Source organism: Daktulosphaira vitifoliae, unplaced genomic scaffold (assembly GCF_025091365.1).
Source record: "Daktulosphaira vitifoliae isolate Bord-2020 unplaced genomic scaffold, ASM2509136v1 Scaffold_4, whole genome shotgun sequence".
Lineage (NCBI taxonomy): Eukaryota > Metazoa > Arthropoda > Insecta > Hemiptera > Phylloxeridae > Daktulosphaira > Daktulosphaira vitifoliae.
The window spans coordinates 18,678,955-18,694,619 of NW_026099575.1; the positions used below are offsets into that span (position 1 = coordinate 18,678,955).

Sequence of the window (15,665 nt, forward strand, 5' to 3'; positions counted from 1 at the left end):
CTTAAGAATCATGATTTTAAATTTCAGTACGAAAACTCATGGTCACCTTGGTCCGAATGGTCGTCTTGTTCTAGAACTTGTGATGGTGGAGCCATGTACCAGCTTAGAAGATGCAATGCAATTGCTGGTTGTAAAGGCCATCACGTTAGATATAAAATTTGTAATATGGAAGTAAGTCAAAAATATTTTATACAAAAATAAATTTAAGTTATAATACATTTAAAATGAAAATAAATCTCCCAAAAGATTTGAAGAATTATATTGAAAGTGAAATAACGTCTTAATTTTTGAGAAAGAAACGTCTCAAGCATTCGAGTAAAATAAATTGTTGTATTTAAATAATGAAAAGTCTCAGAATAAAATTATGTGGTAAAAAATAAAAAAGTTTAAAATTATTTTAATTTGAGGTTAAAAAAACCAAGTGTCATTTTGTATTATAAACCAGCGATGAATTTAAAACGATAAAAATCTTAAAATAAAATTTGATTTCCATAATTTTATTGGTAATATGAAAGCAGCTTTTTTAAGCGTATTGTTAAAATACTTAATGACATGAAAAATAATTTCTTTTTAAAATATGAAAATATGAAAATATTCAAAATTAATATTTGAATTTTGTGACCTAAAATTATTTCCTCAAAAGAATTTGCTTATAATAAACTTAGATGCATTTGAAGCTGCCAATAACACTATTTAAATTATGAACAATCTTTTGGAAATATATAGTTGTGAAAGTTTTATATGCGTCACATGTAACATAAACTAATTTTCATATAATAAATTACTTATAATTAATATTAAAACGTAAAAATTGTGCTATTTTTTCTGTTCATATTGTTATGTTAAAATGTAGAGCTGATAGGTTATAGCATTAGAAGGTATTTTTTAAACTTTGGTTATAAAATAGTGAAATTTATTTTGTGCTAGGACTAAATCATATAAATTTATCATTGAATTTTTTTTATACTCTCGATTTAAAATGTGTTAGTGGCAATTTTTTTATCTCATTCAAATAACATAAAAGTCATACTTAAATTTGATATTTTACTTATAGCCTTGTCCCGATGGTGCTGATTTTCGAGCTGTCCAATGTTCTGGATATAATGATCAACCATACGATGGAGAAATCGTCGAATGGCAACCATACTACGACGAGGAAAGTCCTTGCACATTAATGTGTGTTGACTCAAAAGGACGCGTCGAAGAAATGGCACCAAGGGTTCGTGATGGAACTAGGTGTAGACTAGGTTCTCTGGATATGTGTATTGATGGAATATGCCAGGTAAGCTAAATTAGCATACTTAGTGAACTCATGACTTTATTAGGTTAGCATATATATTTTAACTAAATCTATAGCAATCAATCAATTTTTATTGTTGATGTTCAATTTGAGAAATATTATTAAACTTTGTTTCAATAGCCATTTTTAATGTTCAGTGTCAAATTAGGTTTCAAAAATCAGCTATCAAAAATGTTTTTTAGGTTATGGTACTTATACTAACGTGAAAAATCATTAACATTTTCAAAGATTGGAAATTAAGAAAGGCTCTTAGTGAATTCAAAGGCTTTATTAAGTATAGTAAAGTCATTCGAGGCACTTCATTTAGCAACCGCTAATCTGTCACTTTTTCGAGTAGGATTCTTTGATATTTAATCGTTTTTATTGTATAAAATGTATAGTACACTTAAAAAATATGTCATTTTTATGGATGAAAGATTTCAATATTTTTCAATTCTGACGTCTGCATCAATAAAAGTAACTTTCTATAATAGAAAACATTTCGATAGCTTTGAATAAATATATCTTATTTTTTTAAATGTTATTTTGTAAATACTAAGATTTTTTTTTAATCTCAGTGTTTATTAAGTTAATAAATTTTATTGATTAGACTTTCAATTATAAGTTATATAACTTGTTTGCGTCTTCAGATATAATTAAAACATTTTAAGGAAAAAACATTTAATTTGTTTTTTTTTTCTAGAGGGTTGGTTGCAACTTAGAAATTGGTTCAAAGACCAGCGTAGATGAATGTGGAGTTTGTGGTGGTGATGGTTTGTCATGTTCTAAAGAATTATTTCGTTGGAGCAAAATAGGAAGTGGATGTTCGGTGTCTTGTGGTGGTGGTAAGTGAAAATTGTATAAATAAAATTATATTATTCTCTATTTTGAATTTCACAAGTTGTATATTTATTATAAAAGTTCGTAATAAAAATAACATAAGTGTTTAAATAATTTCATTAAGTTTTAAATATACTAAAAAGCAATAATCTTAATATCTGTTAACTTGTAATAACTGTCTGCTACTCTTGGCATTTTGACCACAGACAAGTGAAAAATGCTGACAATGATAAAACGGTTTAATCAATTTTAGTGTACTGCAGCCTGTTTATTTCTGTTGTCTCTTATCGCCCTTTTGTCCGTAATGTGATTAATGGTTTCGAATACTCTGTAAAGTCACTCGCGGTTAATACTCTATATGACATTTTTTCTTTATTAATATTCAACATCTACCCTTTATTTTCTTTCTAACCTCTTTAGTTTAGTTTATTAGTTTAAGTCTTTCACTAGTTTATTAGCCGTCTTCTTTCTATAGAGATTGAAAATGTAATCCATTAAAATCTCTTTGTTATAGAAGTGCCATTTGTTTGTATTATTGTTTGTGCAATCTTTGAAATAAAATAACTGCAAGCTGTACATTATTTAAAAGTATAATTATTGTTTTTCTATGATTTTTTCTACTCAAATTTTTGAAAATATATTTATAAAAATATTTTCATCATTAACTATAAGAATAATTTGAATACTTTTTAACTCGCGATTATAACGAACTCCCAAGGCTACTTCAAATGAAAATGAATTTAAAAAATATCTACCTACCTCTGAAATCTAACTTTGATTCAATCCTTATTTAATATATTTTATCTCTTCATTTAACTCAGTTAAACTGTTATGTTCAGCCAACTTGACAACATTGCGTTTCTGGTTTTAACCTTATTCATTTAAAAAAGGGCTTAAGCTATTTTTCATGGACTATAATGTATTAACGCGCTTATTTCAACTTTGTATAAAAGCTTTAATACACGTATAAGTACTTAACAGAAGAGTATAACAATAGTATATTAGAACTTCTATACTACACTGAATGCAATATAACTTTATTTTTTATAAATTATAAAACATAGTACTTCACCAATATGGATTGAGTTACCAACACGACAGATCGTTGTCGTTGTCGAAGTATAAAATTATATCCCTAAGGAGCTGTAAAAATCACTCCACACGTATAGGAATACATACATACATCCAAGTTACGTGTAAACATTTTTTTATTGCCTTTCAAATCGATTCCCTTCTCAAATTCAATACTAGTCTATTTTACTAGTGCCACACACTTTGCAGTGTCATTATATTTTGATAATGACATTGTGCGATGAATTATTACGTCAGTAATTTGTATAGATTTTATTATACTGAACGATAATTATACAGAGGTTGAAAATATATACACTTAAAAGAAATGTCGTTAAATATATTTTTCTTATTTATGAAAATCGCTAAAATACAGTTTACGTTAATTTGCCAGACGGATGATTTTCTATGTATAGAGTAAACGTTTGAAAAGGGTTACTATCGATTAATCCGTTATCATGACGATATGTTGGATCTACTTTTTTTAGACTGATGTAAAATAATACAAAGGTAGAAAAATAATAGATTATTTTCTAAAGATCAGTTACTAAAATAATTGACTGTCAGAAACAACTCTACAGCTTTTTATAACATTTTCGAGTGAAAAAAAGTAAATGTATTTTCTTTTGTTTCGGTGTTAAATGTCAATAAGGTCCAATTTCCAAATCCAATTTTATCGGACATCCTTATTTTGTTACGTGACTCGATCGTATACATATGATTATTCATTCTACGGATAGTAATTTACAACAGGACTGGGAAATCAACATTATTTATAAATTCATATAAACATCACATGACTGAGCTAGTGTTGCATATTAACAACGCTTTATGAGAGATGTTTTATAAAAAAAAATAAATAGATATATTAATGTCTTCGAGAAAAATATTCTTAAAAAAATCATCATCAAACATTAAGTCAAAATATGAAAAAAAATAAAATTTGAAGACTAACAAAAAAGTTTACGATGTGGTAAGACAAAAATTAAATCAGTTAATTGGCGATACGATTTGTTGTTTTTACATTTTAATCTAAAATCAAATATCAAAAAAATGTATTGTTCTTGAAACACAATAAAAAATATTTTAGAATTTTATGGGGAAAAACAATACCTATACTATAAGGCTTATATATTTTTTCCGACATCCGCAAAAGTGTTATTACTTTTTAAGGTTTACTTTCCACACTCGGTATTTATACAATGTAAAACATATTTTGATGTACTACACGAAATATATAGTATACTTTTATTAAAAAAGACTTCGTAAACTTGTAGAAACTGTATTATTATGTTGCTATTGTTACATTTTTAGTACAAATAATATTTTAGATAACTTTTTTGTTCTGTGAATAGAATACAGTTTACGTGAATGAAGATTAATTTTTTATACGAAATAAAAGAACTTACCGAAATTCCATTTTGGTAACCCATCCCTTAAATAACAGACAAATAAACTTGATATAAATCGATTACTCATTGTTTTGTCGTTTAACTTTTTCGAATAACTTATTAATATTCATTTGCTGAGTAGAATTACTTTCATGATATATTATATCAAAATCATACTAAAATTATTAAAATTAAATTTATTGATAAAGTATATTCGTTAAATAATGAAATGTGCGATCCCAGATTAAGGGTTTTATTTTTCTAATTTAGTTAAATACTAACAAAACTTTTTTGTTGGGGATCTACTAAAACATCCTTTCCGGGACTATAGCTTATTTTTTTCTGGTTCTAGAATTATGTTTAGCAATGATAATCAATATTTATCTGAAAAAATACATTAAATTTAAGTTCAATTAGTTTAAAACTTGTATTATGTACTTTTTAAATTTGTACTTTATTTATATTGAGCATGCAATTTGAATTGATTAAAGAAAAATGTATTTTATTTAGTAAAAGAGTGTGTTAGAATGACAAAAAAAATTCCTAAAACATAATTATTAATAACAATCTCACTAAGGTATTTATAAATTTTGATTTTTTAGGTTACGAAGTAACTAGAATAATATGCCAAAATAGAGATACTGGCGTTGAAGTGGATGCTGATCTTTGCCCAGGCGAAAAGCCAACGAGTAGTGATTTGTCAGTAGAATGTAATAGTCATCCTTGTCCTCCCAAGTAAGTTGACATAAAAAAGGCACTAGGCTTGGCAGTGCGTGTACGATTTTTTCGTTAGCATTGTGAGTAGTTATAGGTGATATGTATATGTTATGTTTTCCATCCGAATAGGCTACTGAGACACGTTTTGTACATTAAATATGCAACCCCTTTTCAAGTGCAAAAGAGACTCAAATGTGTTAGTATGGGTATGAATCGTGGAATTTTTCTCGGTAAAAGCACAGCAGTTGTCACCATGAGATCACCGAAACTTTAGTCTAGTACATAAATATTATAACGGTAGCAAAAATATGTACAATAAAAGCATCTATAATTTAACTAGCTAGAAAACTCATGTGGGAAAATCTCACCGAGACTTTATATAGCTGGGATTATAATTTCAATTAAAGTCTCTGTGACACCAGTTTCCCATTGTTATAATTTATTTTCCACAGTAAAATTATTTTACAAAATATAAATAATACAATATTTAAATAAAATGCCTTTATTAACTATTTTTAAATAATATAAATTAACAAATCATTATGATGAATGTTATAGTTAAAAGAAATTGATTAAATATTTAACCATAGTAACAATTATTTGGCCAAATCAGATGTGTAGTTTTTTAAAAACCCTACAATACCTTGTTCAATCATTTTTTTACTAGATTCTTTAAGTCTCAATTCATTATCTTTATTAAATGTATTCAAATTTGTTGACAATATTAATGATGACATGCATGACTCGATAATCTCAGCTTCCTCCATAGCCTAAAAGTATAAGTTCAATATTAATATTATAAATAATGATGGTAGTAATAATTAACTAAAATGATGTTTCATTAAAAATGACTACAGAATTATTGTTTAAAAATAACACAATAAATTATTGCATTATATGATATAATTAGATTATAAATCTTTTAAATTTAATATAAAATCTAAGAAAATAGTGCTTTTTTACTTAATAATTATTGTATCGCTAACCAATAGAATTATCCTAAAATAATAACAATAATTAAAAAATCTTACGGATCTGCAATTTTTTAGTAATTTTTGTGTCTTTTTGAGTTATATATTTTTACATTTTTTAATTTTAAAGCAAGGTTGTCACTCATAAAAATTATAGGGGATAAATAAAAAAAATATATTAATAATTATTATTATTATTATTATATTAAAAGTTAATAATTTAATAATTTATATATCAAGAAATATATGAAACTAAAAAATACTAAAAATAATATTCTTAACGTTGTTATTGTTTTTAGATAAATCTGTCTTGCTATAAAAAATTCTCCGTTTATATTTATTCATATAACCATTGATAGTAATAATGAATGTTTTATAAGGTAAATAAAAAATGAACACTTAGTTGCATAGTTGTAATTTCTTGTGATTTTAAATTAACGAATGAAGTATCAACGTAGTTTCAGAACTATTCTATAAAGTTTATACTTGACGTATGTGTTAGATCTTCGAGAGAACTTATTTGCTATTAAAACTATTTGAAAATTATTTCATCTCCGTTAAATTTCGATTACAGTTAAACATGTACTATTTAAATAATATTTTTGTGGTCTTATACACAATATAGTTCCTCATATTTTTATAAATTCGACAAATAAATTTTAAAAAATGAGCAACTTTTTGTTTTTTATTAAAGAACAAACTATTTTACTGTTTCATTTGGAGAAATTCGAAACAGTGAATGAATAGATCCTTAAAAAATAAAATAAATAAAATAAAATAAAAATAAAATATTTAAATTAATTTTTGGATAATTTTATTTCAGTAAACGTTTCAAATTTTTATAAAAGTTAAATCACCTCTATTGAAGAAGTAAATTTATATAATGGCATACATTTTTATATTGTTTTATAATGACCCTGTGTAAAAATTTTGTTGTACAAAAAGGTTATTAAACAAAATTATTTTGTAACAAAGATTTTAAATATCATATTTTTTTTAATTACATAACTCAAATTTTTTGTTTACATATTATACTGTACATTTTTCACATTTTCGGGAGAAATGTATTATTATTTTGTATACATTACGGGACAAGCCTATAATATTTTATTCGAAATCCCAAAGAACAATTAAAAAACATTTGCCATTCATCAAACTGTATGAAATTGCTTTTTGGTTAAGCCCAATCAAAATCATTATAAATTACAATTAATTGATTTTAAAAACGACGCAGCATAATTTCTTAGTTTCTGAGGCGTTGGCATGACAAAAATGTGCGGTCTTCATAGTTTATCTATAAATTAACTACACTTTCTATTAAAATATTTGAAAATTAGAACTGAATCGAGATATATACTCTCTTAAATTTAATAATACTTAATAGTGGTAACAATAATACAATGTGTTTCTGTAAAATGTTTTTATAATGTAGACTTAAGCTTTCAATGGTACGATCTTTAAATGGAACATACGTGTCTATTGTATTGAATAATGTACGATAATATTTCTTAAATGTTTCAGTTAGATCTTTATTATATCGAAACAGTAGATTCGATATGTGATCAAAATACATTTTAGAAAATAAACCAATGAAATAATAGTTACACACTTGAATAACAGTTTTAAAAGCGTACGAAACTTTCTTACATCTTAATGGGTGTCCAAATAAAACACATTTAAAACTAGACATGATTCACCATATAAAACCAGAAAGTATTTTTGACAAAAACTTTCGTCATTTGTTCAATTAGATTTAGTTATAGGCTTAGAATAATTTTTAACGTAACTTAAATAAAAAATAACAATGATTTATATAAAATTGATTCATTGGATCATAAGAATGTGTTTTTTTAAATAACTCTTGCATCAGAAAAATGATATATTTTTCACTGTAGTTTAGAAGAATTTTTTAAATAAAATTTAATGTTTACAATTTAGTATATTTGAAGATTTTTTTTTTTACAACTCTAAATCTTGAATTTTATACACAAATAAATTTGTAGAGGAGTTATTGAAAATAACAGCTTTAATAAATTTGAATCACATAATTTATTAAAAACATTAAATCTAGAAATGATTTTTAAAATATTGTGAGAGCATTGTCTTAATACTATTGAGATTAAAATTATCAACTGTATTTGATTTTTATTTAATAAAAATTTATCACTTGTGCCTAATATTATTTCAATTAAAATTATATTAAATTGAATTTTATTATTGCTAGTCTATCTATTAATAGTAAGCTCGCGTTTTAGATTTGTCAATTATTAAACTAAACGTTGTATTTTACACACTTTTCTCTATGAGTTCATATTGATCGTTTCCTGATGGTAACACATATCAATGACACTAATAAAATATTTAAGATTTCATCACTATCAAAAAGAAAAAAACTTTTACAAGAGATATGGTATTAAACTTAAAACTAAGACGTGTGATGTGATAAAAACTTTTTCCTCAACTATTTAAACTTCGTAAAAGTTCCGTTTCGTCGTAATGTTTTCACCAACAATTTCAAAGTTAATATGTAAAGCTGATTGGCGTCTGTGTAGTCTTTTTGTATTCAGTATAAGTTTCAAATAGGAATAATTTTACACAAATGCCACAAATAATTACTATAGTTGTATGTATTATAATACAAACTATTCATAAGAATAAGTTTGACAATCATTAATTATTCGTCATACATATTCATATGTATTATTTATGGTTTATTGTTATTGTACTTATTAATCAAAATGAGTAATTTACACAAATGATATACAAACACATGTCTATGTTAAACATAAATTAAACCTAAATCATACTTACCGGTAATATATTTTTAGCAGAAAAAATTATAAGTGTAATAATTTGATTTATCACATTAAAAAGCCTTACTTAGAAATTATTCGTTTTTAGTTTTAACGTACCTGATGTTTGTCTCTAAGATGGAAATGAGCAGTTTTTGCCCTTTCTGTCCATTTTGCTACATCTCTTTGTCCGCGTTCAAGAGCAAAAGCACACTTTTGAGCTCTGCCTTTGGCTCTTTCCAATTGTTCTTTATATTCTTCCATTAAAGAAGCTGATTTTTGCCTGTTGTACCGGATAACATCAATTAATGCTTGCATCCGATAGTACTCATCGGCCATCGAACGATATGCCAGCATTTTTTCTTCCACCGGTAAAGTTCTAGTAGAGTTTATTACGGTGGAATTTTTTTTACATGTTTCGCTCGGAATAGTAAATGGTATAATTAGAACTGTTATAAATATAAGTGTATAAATATACATTAGAAAATATACATTCACGTGGAATTTGATTATTAAATTCCCAAAATCAATGATTATAGTCGGGTAACTAATGGATACCGTTATAAAATAATTTATGGCCAGTAAAGAATTTGATGTTTATATACTCATAACATGATACATGAATAGGGTTCGATAAAAATTCATTTATTGGCTATTCTTCCATAAACGTCGCCTGTAATCGAAAAAAAAGAAGTCTTTTGCAAATATGTATTTTAAAATTATGACTTTAGTTTCAAATCTATAAAATTTGTCTCATTTTATGTCCATTTAGGACATTATTATATACAATCGAGATTAACATACATACATGATATTTAGAAAAATATAATAATTTTTCATTGATTAATGGATGGTACATTTTTATGCAAAAATTTCGAAAACTTTTGAACCCAAAAGGCATTTAATATAACAGCAAATACCTAAAACACTTTTTATCCTTGACAAATGCTACACGACACTTATGCAAGTAAATATTATGTTCACACTTTTTTTTTATTTCTTATTTTTATCAAGCCAATTTTCACCAAACGAAATTGGTTTCCGATTTGTTTTCAAAGTAAATAAAAGTAAAAGTCGGCAAACAAAAAATAACACTTACAGCGTTTGTTATCCAAAAATATAGTTTGGCAAAAATAAACAACCGTTTTTGTCCGCTCATAAAACATTCTACCGTGACTATCCCAGCCCTTTTTAACAACGACAGGAAACAATATAAACTACCCAAACAAGTACCGTGCTGCTACACCTATATAAATGTTTCGCGTTCCAAATCGAGATATATTATCAAGCTCTATTATATGATATTTTAGTAGCCCCACTTTAAACCATAAATTCGCATTTAGATACTTAGATATCGTATTTGTTGAGTTATTTAAAAACAATTGGACGATTGTTAACAATTTAATAAAATATTATTCTTTTTTTAACTCAATAATGCATTCATTTAAAATGTTCGAACCCTTTTCAATTTGAACTATTAACTTGAAAGGTAAAATGTACTGTATATAATACTACTTCAAAGAGTATTAGCATAATTACAAATATACAAGTGTATCAGATGCATAGAGAGAGTATGAAAAGCGAATGGAGTATATGTATACTAGTACGGGATGCACTCACTGGCGATACAGAAATATGGATTCAAATACAGTACTTATTCTAAATTGTCATTAAACCAGCACAGTTTTTTTGTTAAAATAGGGCTAAGATATGGCAATTTCAAAATTTTATTAGAAATAAAAATTCTATATTTTTTTTTTTTTTTGAGATGAATAGTAAACATATGTTTTAACGTAGTTTAAGAAGGTAATAATTAAAAAAAAAAAATTCAATGTGATGATAATTAGATCAAAAGATACATCTGAGAAACCCTGTATATTTTTATAACACAAAAATGAACATTTTTAAATTATCGTGGATACCTTTTTTGGTTTGACATCCAAGTTTTGTTAGTAGTAATTCAATCGAATAAAAAACTGTTGGTAAATTTTCGAGTATAATAATATAAAGTGTATTCCTAAGAATTTCAAGTATACATAAATCACTCATATATTTCAATAAAATTATAATATTAAATATTTGGTGTTGTAAATTTTTTTAACAAAATCAAAGATAATTCAGAAATAAAAAGAAGAATTTTTTCTTTGTCACAAAACATAAAAAATAAACTTTTGAAAACATAACACACAATAGTAATAAAAAAAAAAGAGTAAAAAGTCTTACCGAAAAAACTACGACAAGTCTTGTACTTAGTTATGGTAATCTTTTTATACATCTCTTATTACATAAAATGTTTAGTATAATCATGATACTCTTTAAATTAATTGATGAAAGAGTAAATTTAAATCGGGGTAATAAGTGTATCACTTGCAACTTTTAAATTAATTTTGTTATTTAATTTATACACTAAACTTCAAAATAACAGATCAAATTTATCGATTTATAATTATCTATATTGATCTATAATTGTTATTTTAATCTCCTAAATAAACCAGAAACAACTATAAAGTAATAATTTTAAGAAGTAACGATTATTATTTTTTATTTTTAGTCATTATTTTGTACATTTAATGTGTTTAAGATGGGTTGCTGATGACAATTGGAGTCCTTGTAGCAAAACATGCGGGGGTGGAATAAGAGTGCGACATGTCTACTGTGTGGAAGAAACAAATGGTACTCGATCTAAAGTAAGATAATTACATATGAATTTAAATTAGTTTAAAAATAAATTAAAATAAAAGAATATTCAAGTATGTATCATCTTACATTGGCGAAAAATTGTTCAATAAATTATTAATAAATACAGTGAAATGTCTTATGTGTCGAAATCTGGTAACACACACTTAGACAGAATAGTAGGCGTTTTTTTATTAAGTAAAATGCATGAACTTAGAAAAATAAAATAGAGTGATATAAGTAAAATAAATTTTGATTTGAAAAGATACAATCACATAAATGTGATCTTTTTTACTTAATTTTTTATTTCTTTTATTAGTCCATTATAAGGGTCATAGCGACTTCCCCCTAGGAGGAGGTTTTCTTAACCATTTATACTCCAGGATGGGTGGTTAGTCCGTCGTCAGAGAGTGGGATGATGACTCCAATTACTGAACTGATCTCTTGTTCGGCAAATGAAGCCGCCCGTGACCGAGTTTCGAACCCGAAACTTTTTTATTTTAGGTTTTTTAAAACTTTTACTTTATTGAATTAATAAAGAATAATGGAGTAATATTTAAGTTATTTTATATACTTGATTTCGGTACAATTTTGTATCTATTAGTTATTAAAACTCTTTAAAATAAATTCTAATAACCACAAAAATACAAAATTTGATAAAATTGGAGTAGTTTATATTAAATCAATGTAATAAAACATGGCATGTGTGCTTTGATAAAATTGAGAAATAAAACATTTGTAAGAATAAAACAACAATTGTTAGTGAAATGTGAAAGGTGTGCAAATATTAACGATAGTTTCCAAGTTGAAAATATTAGTAGCAGTGATCTGACCGAAAAGTTTATACAGTCCCATGGCGATCATTAACTATCGTAATTGATAGCACAACATCGATAGACATTATGTATAGCGATCATCACATTGCTGCTTAGTAAGCACTACTATTTGTTTTTAGTACTAAATGTATATATCCTAATTTTTCATCGTGCAATCTGAACAAAGAATAAAATAAAACGACAATTATTGCCTACTTTTTATTAATAGCTATGGGTTATTCATATTGAGGTAAAAAAATAAAGTTAAACATTAAAATTAAACAGCCATAAATTTACAAAAAATATTTATCTGTTATTTTTCATTTTATTAATTTTATCGAAAAAATATTAAAAATAACTTTCTACTCATAACGTCTTTCTTTTACACATTAAATAATAAAAACTCCAAGAAAAATTTATAGTGTTAATATTAACGTAATATATATAGAATGTTCAGTAAGTAAGGAAACGAGTTTTTATTGTTCTCATTGTTTGTAACAACTTTTCTTACTTTTGAATACTCTATATATATAGTATAATTAAAAAAAATAAAGAATAAAATATTTATTTATACCCACATTAACAATATGTAAAGTTTGAATATATTTAAATAAAATTACGTCACCTTAAATTTTGAGAAAAAATAAATGTAATTTTATAACTAAATAAAAATTTTGATTCCTTCGGGCCGGATTTGAACCAGCGACCTATGGATATCTATGCTCTTATACACTACAGTCCACCGCTCTACCAACTGAGCTACCGAAGGCGATGTATGGAAACGACAAGATAATTCTTTTTAAATTTGGTTTTTACTTTCGCTCTAAATACCTCAGGGTATTTTGTAAAATGCTACAATAATGGCGAATATATATTATATCACTAGCGATTCATGTAGCATTACTGTATATAAATTTTACTATTCCTTAAATTGACAGGCGTTTTATAATTTGAATTTTTGATTTTTGTCCTATTGCAATATAAAATTGGCGAGAAAAATGAAATATAATTTTTTTTTCAATCCTTACATTGGTTAAATTACTTTGATTGCTCTTCGCTAGTCTCTATCCATCACAGCCACTTTCAGTTCCTTATAATCGGTTTTCCCTATGTCTTCTATGATCTGTTTTACAATTGGTGTTCTTGGTCTACCTCTTCCAGCTTTTCCTTTTATATTTCCTTCTATTATTGTCGTTTTCCATTCATTGTTTTTCATAATATGTCCGATCTAGTTTTTCTTCCTTTCTCTTATTGTTTTTCATATTGCTATTGTTCGTTCATTCTTATCTCACTTCCTCATTTTTAACTTTCTCTGTCCAAGAAATATTCAGTGTTCTTCTCCTACACCATGTTTCAAAGCTTCAATACTTTCTCTTTCCGCTTTGAGTACTGTCTATATTTCTGCCCCATAGAGGGCTATACTCCATACAAAACTCATTATAAGAGTTTTTCTGATATATAGGTTAACAATATTTGGCGTGGAATAGGTGCTTCTTCTTGTAAAATGCCTGTTTTGCTTGTGCTATTCTTCTCTTTATGTTCATCTCGCTTTTGAAAAATGAAATTTAATAGCATTCTTAATTTTGAGTATAATCAGAATGATATCAAAGTTTTGTGATAGTTCATATCCAAATAGTCTAAAAGTAATATTATAAAATTTTATAAAATTTATTAACATACATATTTATAAAATTTATACATATCTTTAATTTTCATTAATAATAATGAAAACAATTTAACAATAATATTAAGTAACATAGTATTTTGCTTTAACTTATAAATTAGGCAAATTATTAAGTCTTTAAAAAAATTCAATGTTCATTGGTAAAATAAATCAGATAAGTAATACAGATTCAGCCACTTTAATATCACATTAAACTTAAGATCCCAAAAATAAAATAAGCTTTAATAAAGTATTTTATAATTCTTAACTAGAAAAGTTGTAAATAAAAATTTTCCTTCGGGCCGGATTTGAACCAGCGACCTATGGATATCTATGTTGTTATACACTACAGTCCACCGCTCTACCAACTGAGCTACCGAAGGTGATACTGCTATTCAACAACATAAATCTATTTAAATTAAATTTTTTACTTTCGCTTTTTATCATATATACTTTCGAATTTATAGTTTCAATTTTAGTGATTATTAGTAAACCATTTGACATACACGTAAATTAAATTGACCACTCAAAAATAGTAAGGCGTTAAAGTAATTATCTCAAAAAATTTAAATACAATAAAATTTTAATTTTACCTTTGTTTATTTTTAATTTTTATTTATAATTGTATTTACTTCTAAAATTATAAAACTTCAACTGTAATATTTAATTTAATATGTTTACATTTACATGAAAGTTTTACATAAATTTTTTCAAAAAATTTACTAATACCATCTTCTTTTTCCTCGCTTTTTTAAATTGCTATAAAAATTGGAATGAATTAAAATAAATTTTTTTTATATTGAAATCATAAATATTCCCCTTGCATTTGATATCATTTTTTTTTAAATTTGACACTTAACCTGTTCACAGGGGTATTCAAAATAGAAACTTTTTTTATAAAAGTCAACTTTTTCAACTTAACTTTTGAAAATATTCCGGAAATACTGCATATTTTACGAAATATATCGTATTCGACAAACTATTTTTTTTTTTGCATTTTTTCTTAATTCTTTTCTAAGGTTAAAAAAAAATTTAAGTTCATTTGATTTTTATCTCAATTGAATTGAATACATTTAATAAATATCAAGGATCTCATCACTGTAGTGTCCCCTCTTGAGAAAAAATTTCTTATTCATATTAAAATATTTTACTATATGATTTTTTTTGTGACTGTCATTGGCCAATATTTTTAAACAATACGACAAATTATCACAAATAGTTAGAGATATTACTCTCCTTGTTTTTGGAATAATCCACCAATTTTTTAAAATAAAGCACTAACTACAGATTTGCATTGAAGCGTTTTTTATGATCACTGTCTGCTTAAATTTATACTGGACCCTACTATACCACGTGTCAATTATGCTGGGTTTTTTTAGCTTCGATGCGAAGCTGAGAAGGTATTGGTTTTACTATGATGTGTTTTTTTTTTTTTTTTTTTTTTTTTTTT

The 15,665-nt window shown here is 25.6% G+C and overlaps 2 protein-coding genes and 2 non-coding genes across 15 annotated transcripts in view; 1 reads left to right on the forward strand and 3 right to left on the reverse strand.

The window, feature by feature from the left end:
* LOC126904869 (protein madd-4) overlaps window positions 1-15,665 on the forward strand; it is a 104,070-nt gene that overhangs the window by 65,679 nt on the left and 22,726 nt on the right. For all 9 annotated transcript variants that reach the window (XR_007703839.1, XM_050684189.1, XM_050684188.1 and 6 more), the window contains exons 4-8: window positions 28-171; window positions 1,055-1,282; window positions 1,983-2,124; window positions 5,184-5,316; window positions 11,643-11,748. Coding sequence is in view for 8 of the 9 variants with exons in the window: in XM_050684189.1 (XP_050540146.1) it covers window positions 28-171; window positions 1,055-1,282; window positions 1,983-2,124; window positions 5,184-5,316; window positions 11,643-11,748 (753 nt within the window). In the remaining variant the exon portion in view is untranslated. The remainder of the gene's footprint in view (window positions 1-27; window positions 172-1,054; window positions 1,283-1,982; window positions 2,125-5,183; window positions 5,317-11,642; window positions 11,749-15,665) is intronic.
* Window positions 5,234-15,665, reverse strand: part of LOC126904877 (uncharacterized) — a 35,750-nt gene continuing 25,318 nt past the window's right edge. For 3 of the 4 annotated variants that reach the window (XM_050684216.1, XM_050684215.1, XM_050684217.1), the window contains 3 exons: window positions 13,581-14,189; window positions 9,182-9,734; window positions 5,235-6,068 (listed from right to left, as the gene is read on the reverse strand). In XM_050684216.1, the coding sequence (XP_050540173.1) occupies window positions 5,895-6,068; window positions 9,182-9,541 (534 nt within the window). In that variant the 5' untranslated portion in view covers window positions 9,542-9,734; window positions 13,581-14,189 and the 3' untranslated portion in view covers window positions 5,235-5,894. Of the gene's footprint in view, window positions 6,069-8,563; window positions 8,869-9,181; window positions 9,735-13,580; window positions 14,190-15,665 lie in introns of those variants that run through there. The other variant, XR_007703842.1, reaches the window with a different exon arrangement.
* Trnay-gua (transfer RNA tyrosine (anticodon GUA)) lies at window positions 13,232-13,321 on the reverse strand. The gene is given in 2 exon segments: window positions 13,232-13,267; window positions 13,285-13,321. It is a non-coding gene; the product is annotated as a tRNA-Tyr (tRNA).
* Trnay-gua (transfer RNA tyrosine (anticodon GUA)) lies at window positions 14,509-14,598 on the reverse strand. Its single transcript is given in 2 exon segments — window positions 14,509-14,544; window positions 14,562-14,598. It is a non-coding gene; the product is annotated as a tRNA-Tyr (tRNA).